The sequence below is a fragment of the Marmota marmota genome, unplaced genomic scaffold (genome assembly GCF_001458135.2).
Source record: "Marmota marmota marmota unplaced genomic scaffold, marMar, whole genome shotgun sequence".
In the NCBI taxonomy this organism is placed as follows: Eukaryota; Metazoa; Chordata; class Mammalia; order Rodentia; family Sciuridae; genus Marmota; species Marmota marmota.
The window spans coordinates 19548462-19556330 of record NW_026000082.1 but is presented as its reverse complement, the minus strand read 5'-3'; the positions used below and the strand labels follow the sequence as shown (position 1 = coordinate 19556330).

The 7869-nt window shown below is 45.9% G+C and overlaps 1 protein-coding gene across 2 annotated transcripts in view; it reads left to right on the top strand.

The window, feature by feature from the left end:
- Positions 1-7509, top strand: part of Akr1a1 (aldo-keto reductase family 1 member A1) — a 15199-nt gene extending 7690 nt beyond the window's left edge. Inside the window, exons 2-9 of one of the 2 annotated variants that reach the window (XM_015485076.2) lie at positions 1857-1946; positions 4253-4372; positions 4539-4690; positions 5515-5710; positions 6030-6229; positions 6502-6574; positions 6703-6789; positions 7350-7509. In XM_015485076.2, the coding sequence (XP_015340562.1) occupies positions 1863-1946; positions 4253-4372; positions 4539-4690; positions 5515-5710; positions 6030-6229; positions 6502-6574; positions 6703-6789; positions 7350-7415 (978 nt within the window). In that variant the 5' untranslated portion in view covers positions 1857-1862 and the 3' untranslated portion in view covers positions 7416-7509. The remainder of the gene's footprint in view (positions 1-1856; positions 1947-4252; positions 4373-4538; positions 4691-5514; positions 5711-6029; positions 6230-6501; positions 6575-6702; positions 6790-7349) is intronic. The other variant, XM_048815472.1, reaches the window with a different exon arrangement.
- The last annotated feature ends 360 nt before the right edge of the window (positions 7510-7869 follow it).

The following is a 7869-nucleotide window of genomic DNA, read 5'->3' as shown; positions in this document are numbered from 1 at the left end:
TTGGTCCAGTTTGACCTTTTTGGAAAGACTATTCCCTCTTGACTCTTGAAAGTCCGACATATCTTTTTTTTTTTTGGAACCAGGGATTGAACCCAGGGGCACTTAAGCACTGAGCCACATCCCCAGTGCTTTTTATCTGTCTACCTATCTATTTATTTATTTATTTTTAGGTGGGCACAATATCTTTATTTTACATTTATGTGGTGCTGAGGATCGAACCCAGTGCCTCATGCATACTAGGCGAGCGCTCTACCACTGAGCCACAACCCCAGCATCCCCAGTGCTTTTTTATATTTTATTTAGAGACAGGGCCTTGCTAAGTTGCTGAGTCTGGCTTTGAATTTGTGATCCTCCTGCCTCAGCCTCCTAAGATGCTGGGATTACAGGTGTGTGCCACTGTGCCTGAAATATATTCTTTTTTTTTTAAATTTTATTTCTTTATTCTTTTATGTGGTGCTGAGGATTGAACCCAGTGCCTCACATGTGTTAGGCAAGCACTTTGCCATTGAGTCACAACCCCAGCCCCCATCACATTCTTTTTTTTAAGTAAATATTTTTTAGTTGAACACAATACCTTTATTTTATTTATTTTTATGTAGTGCTGGGGACCGACCCAGGGCCTCACACGTGCTAGGCAAGCGCTCTACTGCTGAGCCATAACCCCAGCCCCCCCATCACATTCTTAGAAGTCAGTGTCAGTATTCTTTGGTCCTTGCTGTATGGAATTCATTTCCTTTTCTATAGCACACCATACACATGTCTTTTGTGAGGCATATATTTTTACAGGTCTTTGTTTACCTTCTCTTTCCATTAGCTCTTCCTTTGATCCTTGGTTTTACTACTTCTGTTAATTTGGGGCAAATAACCTCACCTCTCTTAGCCTATTTTCTCGTCCAAAAAGTGGTAAATGGTATATTTTCCTTGTAGGATCCTCTACCTCAGCTTCCCAATCCCTGGGATTACAGGTGTGCACAACCACACCTGGCTGCTTTTGCTTGTTTTACACTGGCTTAAGATTTATTTAGTCAAGGCTGGTGCTTGTGGAGAGCCACCATGGCTTCTTTTTAGGAATTGGATCTCTGCTTTTTTTTTTTTTTAAGAGAGAGAGAGAGAGAGAATTTTTTAATATTTATTTTTTAGTTTTCAGCCATCACAACATCTTTGTTTTTTGTATGTGGTGCTAAGGATCGAACCTGGGCCGCACGCATGCTAGGCGAGCGCGCTACCGCTTGAGCCACATCCCCAGCCCTGGATCTCTGTTTTGTTTTTGTTTTTGTGGTGCTGGGGATTGAACCCATGGTCTTGTGCATACTAGGCAAATGCTCTACCCTGACCCCAGATATTGGAGCTCTTTTTTTTTTTGGTACTGGTGGTACTGATTGAATTCAGGGGCATTCAACCACTGAGCCACATCCCTGGCCCTATTTTGTATTTATTTAGAGACAGGGTCTCGTAGACAAGGTCTACTTAGTGCCTTGCTATTGCTGAGGCTGGCTTTGAACTCGTGATCCTCCAGCCTTACATCGCACCTACTTGGAGCTCTTTAACATAGACCTTTTATGTTAGTTGTAACATGGCCAACATAGTCCTAATATGTCTCCTAATACCTAGTTCAAGGAAGGATAACCAAGTGGTGATCTGGTTAGTGTTTATGTAGGAGATACTGACTTTGGTTAGTTTTGTACACTGTCTCCACTGCCTCTGTGTGCACTGCCACAAGCATATGTTTGTTCCCCACACCTGTCCCCCTCCTTCACCTCCTGACCCATGTTTTGCAGGGTTCTTAACCAGTGGATGGCTGATGCCCAAACAATAGTGCTAACTCACTCATCGTTCTCTTCCTATCTTTGTTTCAGGGGGCAATGGCAGCTCCCTTTGTCCTCCTGCACACTGGGCAGAAGATGCCCCTGATTGGTCTAGGCACATGGAAGAGTGATCCCGGCCAGGTGAGAGATGGGGGAAAAAGGAGAGAGAGTTGTTGAGTTTCTGCTGGGGGAAAAAGTGGGATTTGGGAGAGGATTCCTTCATTTTTCTAGCAGTCCTATCTCTGTATTTCTGGTGAGGATAAGCCTAGAGGGCATTCAGAAGAGATGAGGGGGAAAGGGACAACACTGAGTCCTTGGTTTTCAGAGCTGACTCAGAGGAGAGACTGATGGGCCCAGCAGGACCAAGGGCATAGGAAGCACGCTTTTATCTAACTGCATCTGCACTGAATGCTATGAGAGAAATGTAGCCTCTCTGTGTCCAGCCCTGTGCTATGAGTTCTAATATGTCTCCTAATACCTTATGCTGTTACCATGTCGCCTATCTTCTCCTCTTCTTTTCCTTAAAGGCTGGGCCCTACCCTAGCGTACAGTCCAGAGTTGGACACACAGCAAGTGTCAAGGTTTAAAGAATAATTACTGGGTCAACTGTGTAGAACAAGGATCAGCAAACTTTTTCCTAATGAACCAAATGGTTAATATTGTAGATTTTGCTGAGCAAGATTCAAAATGAAGGTGATTATATTCTTATATAACCATTTAATAGCTAACTATTTAAAAATGTAAAAGCTTTAGTCAGGCACGGTGGTACATGCCTGCAGTGCCAGCTGTTTGGGACTCTGAGACAGAAGGATCATGAGTTTAAGGCCAACCTGGGCAACACAGCGAGATCCCATCTCAAAAAAGAAAAAAGGTATAGCTAGCTAGGTAGATACATAGATAGATAAAAAATAGCCATTCTTGACTAGCTCCAGGACTGCTTGAAAAATATTGATAGTTTACTGACCTCTTGTATAGACCCTCCCAGTCAAGGGGAAACTAGAAATTGATACCTGCTTTCTTAGGGTTGACATCTCTATGAGATTCAGTCCCATGGGGCAAGGAGGTGGCATTTCTCCAGGGCGCCTTCCTTATCTTTTAGAAATCTGAGTGCAAGTTAAGACAGGTGTGGGGATTAAGTTTGGAAGAACAGCCTCTGCTGACTGGAATACAGGCTTGTGTTTGTGGTGTGGTTGAATGACCTCTGCCTTTTTCCTTTGCTTTCTATCCCATAGCCTACCTAGGACCCTGAAGCCAGAGTCCCTGTGCTCCAGACCAGCATTTGACACAGCCTAGGGATAAGGAGCTGGGTTAAGGGAAAGGGTGAAATCTAGAGCCAGGGCCAGGTAGGAGCATGGAGCACCAGGGATCTGGTCCGGATTAAGGTAAGAACATCTGAGTAGGAAGAGCTATACCCAGATAGAAATCTTGAATGCCATGCCAGGAACCCACAGCAAGAGCTTTGAGTGCTTTGTGGCAAGGGCCTGTTATTCTTGTTTCTGCATCTGTTGCCACATTTCTTTTTCTTTTTTTTAGTTATAGATGGACACAGTACCTTTATTTTATTTGTTTATTTTTATGTGGTGCCGGGGATCAAACCCAGTGCCTCACGCATGTTAGGCAAGCACTCTACCACTGAGCCACAACCCTGGCCCTGATGCTGCATTTCTTAGTCTGGTGTTTAGCAGATTGACTGACTCATCTTCCTGCTTGATGCCTGATTTCTTTTCTCTCCCATCAGGGTGCTCTGGGCCCAGCTTCTATCTTACTTTTCTGCCTTCCTTAATACCCCCACCCCTTACCTTTTTTGATGGCCTGAGCTCCCAGAGTTAGGCTGTGGTTCTGTCTATGTGATTCCCTGATGGTCTCTCCCTGTGTGGCCTTGGCCTAGGAATTTTTTTTATTATATCATGTCTCGCTTACTAGCTTTTTAGTATTAGGAACTTTTCTCTATGGTGTCTCTATCTGTCCTCTGCCTATATATCTTCTGATTAAAAAATATTTTACTAAAGTTTTTTTTTTTTTTGTACTGGGGATTGAAACCCAGGGGCACTTAAACACTGAGCCATATCCCCAGCCCTTTTTTTATATTTTATTTAGAGATAGGGTCTTTCTGAGTTGCTTAGAGCTTAAGCCTCCCAAACCACTGGGATTACAGGTGTGTGTCACTGCATCTGGCTACTAAAGTCTTCATTATGTTAGATGCTAGGAACTTCTTGTTAGGTTTTTGGCTGGTCCTTGCTGAGTAGGAAGGAACCTCAGAGACTGGCAGGATTGAAGTAGGACAAAGAGTTTGGGACCTCTGAATAAGCTTCTGGTTCTCTACATTAGAATCATCTTTCTTCTCATTCCTGCTTCATGAATGGTCTTTGTATATTCCTACTTCCTGTCAGTGACCCTTTGTTGGCCAGACCAACAGAGTTGAAACCTCTGTTCCTTTCACTTGGCAGGTAAAAGCAGCCGTTAAATATGCCCTTAGTGTAGGCTACCGCCACATTGACTGTGCTGCTGTCTATGGCAACGAGACTGAGATTGGGGAGGCCCTGAAGGAGGACGTGGGACCAGGCAAGGTGAGGACTAGGGCTACCAAGAGGGTGGGGTGGGAAAACTCCGAGGCTGAAGTTGGAGCTGCAGCCAGCCTGAGAACATCAGCTTCCTTCTAGTTCTTTCCCTAAAGGTAAGGGTGGGTGAAAATGCCTAGGATTTTTTTCACTATGGACTCTGCCTCCGGACCAGGCAGTGCTCCGGGAGGAGCTATTTGTGACATCCAAGCTGTGGAACACCAAGCATCACCCTGATGATGTGGAGCCTGCCCTCCGGAAGACACTGGCTGACCTTCAGCTGGAGTATCTGGACCTGTACCTGATGCACTGGCCTCATGCCTTTGAGTGAGTGAGCCTTACCAGACTCTTCATCTGGAAGTTGGGGGTTGGTTATGGTAGTGTCAGTAATCTGTTGTAAGTCGCAGTAGCAGAGCAGGTTGGAAACACTGAGCATGGCAAGTTGAAGAGCTTTTTTCCCTTTCCTTTTCTTTTTTGGTACCAGGAGAGCTTAACCACTGAGCACATCTCCAATTCCTTTTTATTTTTTATTTTGAGACAGGGTCTTTGAAGTTGCTTAGGGCCTCACTAAGATGCTGAGGCTCGTCTCGAATTTGGAATCCATCTACCTTAGTTTCCTGAGTCGCTGGGATTACAGGTGTGCACCACTGTGCCTGGCAAACTGTGTAGCATTATGTGGAATCCTAGCCTTTCCTAGTATAGTAGCTGGGAGTTTAGCTACAGGAAAAGGAGAACACACTTGTGTGTATTCTGGGAGTACCGTGAGTGGTTCCTCCTGCCTCATTATTCATTCAGAAATGTGCTGACCCTTCTACTGAGAAAGTCCAGCACTAGGTGTGAGAAGAGTCTCCCATCAGCATTGTGCCCTGTGCTAGGGCAGAGAACCCTCTGAGGAGGAAGGAATTAAAGAAGACTTCTCAGAGGACAGAAAATATAATTTGGGACTAGGAAAAAGAGGGAGGGGCATGGGCCTTCCATATAGACTTAACACCTGGGTCATGATCTGGAAGGGTGAAGAAGCCTTGCTATTCCTAATTCTTGGCACTCTGCCCTCTCTGGGCTAGGGGTATGGGATGTAGATGGGCTGGATGGGTAGCCAGGGCAAAAGCTTGGCATTTGTACCCACACTTGGGGGTTTGTCTCTCACTTAGACGGGGTGACAACCTCTTTCCCAAGAATGCTGATGGGACTGTCCGCTATGACTCCATCCACTACAAGGAGACCTGGAAGGCTATGGAGGCACTGGTGGCGAAGGGGCTGGTACGAGCTCTGGGCCTATCCAACTTCAACAGTCGGCAGATTGATGATATACTCAGTGTGGCCTCTGTGCGCCCAGCTGTCTTACAGGTGAGCACTGCAAGCAGATTAGTGATTCAGGAGATTCTGTGTGCAGAGCTTGATTGAGCAGGTGATTGGTCTTTTGTTTTGCAGTTCTGGGGTGATGGGTCTTCTTAATGGAGATGGCTGGCAGATTGTCAGAAGTGTTGGTTCAAAAGTCCTCTGGGCTAGGTAGGCATTAAAGCTCTAGTTGAGAATGAGATCATTGGTGGAAAATGGTGAGAACAGTAGGCTGAGTAGTAGGGAGCTGGTCCAGACCTGCATGTCTGGAAGGGGCCAGGCACAGTGGTGTGGCCACCCCATGGTGATGGATTGTTCCTTGGCTCAGGTGGAATGCCATCCATACTTGGCTCAGAACGAACTGATTGCCCACTGCCTTTCACGTGGCCTGGAGGTGACTGCTTATAGTCCTTTGGGTTCCTCTGATCGTGTTTGGCGCCATCCTGATGAGCCTGTCCTGCTTGAGGAACCACTGGTCCTGGCACTGGCTGAGAAGTATGGCCGATCTCCAGCTCAGATCTTGCTCAGGTGCGGGGTATACTTAGGCAATGGGACTCTGAGAGGGGAGGGGACCTCAGGTTGGGAGGCAAGAGTTGAGAGATTCCTTATCTGAATGGGTGGGAAAGGCTGGTGATATTGATATGTGACCTTGAGGGAGGCCCCCCGAGACATATTCCCTATTCCAGTGGGGCTCAGGTGCTCTAGTAGCTTAGAGAAAGTTCCATGGAGGACAAAACAATGCTTCTGAATATTGTTTCTCATCTGCCTTTCTCATCTACCTTTAAAATCCCTGACCTTAGGTGGCAGGTTCAGCGGAAAGTGATCTGCATCCCTAAAAGTATCACTCCTTCTCGTATCCTTCAGAACATCCAGGTACTTGGTCATGGGTTCTATTTTCTTTTACTCATCAGGACACATTCTGGCCCTAGCTCTGCCTGGCTAAGAAGGCAGTGTTGTGGAACTTCACTTCCATTCACAAGGCTGCCTTTTCTGTCCTCCAGGTGTTTGACTTCGCCTTTAGCCCAGAAGAGATGACACAGCTAGGTACACTGAACAAAAATTGGAGATATATTGTGCCCATGATTACGGTAAGGATGTATCACCTCCCAGAGTCCCAGAGGGAATGGGAGATTTGGGTGAATTTTAGGAGGAGGGTCAGGATATTGTCAGTAAGATTGTTGTCCTGGATGAAATGATTTCTTGTTTTACTTGAGGTCAGAAATTTAGTATGGCTGAGGGATAAGGCATACTGCCTGTGAATCCCAGGCTTCCTGATGTCAAGTTATTTAACTTCTCCAAGCCAGTCAAATTATATCATTTCAGTGAAATGACATCAGAGAAACCAAGAAAGCATTCTGGACTTCATTAAAGGGATTGGGGTGGAATTGAAGTCAGTTGTACATAGGGAAGTAAATAGATTCTGGGCACTTGATCTCAGTTGAGATTGCAGAGGCTTTAGGGACAAAGTCAGTTATTATGGGTTTGGTGCTGGAATGCTGTTGATACTGTGGCTGGGGTCCTAAGCACTACCATCTGGTGTAGGGCTTCTTACTTGGTGAGGTTATATAGGAAAGTTTGGGTGGGAATGCCCTGGGTCTTAGGATTGCAAAGCTTGCTATTGGAGTCATCTGTATGTCTCTCTTTCCAGGTGGATGGGAAGTTGGTCCCAAGAGATGCTGGGCACTCTTTGTATCCCTTTAATGACCCATACTGAGACCACAGTTTCCTGGCATCCCTTCCAGCTCTCCAACTGAGGTTCTGCTGGCCACCCCACAAAAAAAGGGAGTTAATAAAATCATTGGACCATACACGCTGCTTGCTTGACTTACTTGTGTGGTCAGGCCTGGGATGGAAGCTGTTTCTCTCAGGGTTGACAAGACCTAGGGCTGCTGAATGTGACCTGCCCTTGAATCTTTCTTGGTACTGGAGGGATTTGTAGGCAGCTGTATTCCATAACAGGTGGTGCCATCTGGTGGCAGTTTTTAGCACTGCATGTTTCCCTAGAATTACCACAAATGCCCAGAATCTGTCACCTCAGGATTGAGAGGTGGGCAGAGATTGTCCTGTGGTTTCAAGGGAATATTGGGCCTAGGTCTTGAATTCTCACCTCCCTACCATGATCAGTGCCTAGATTTAGGGATATGAAGAACCCAAAAGTATGTTCAGAA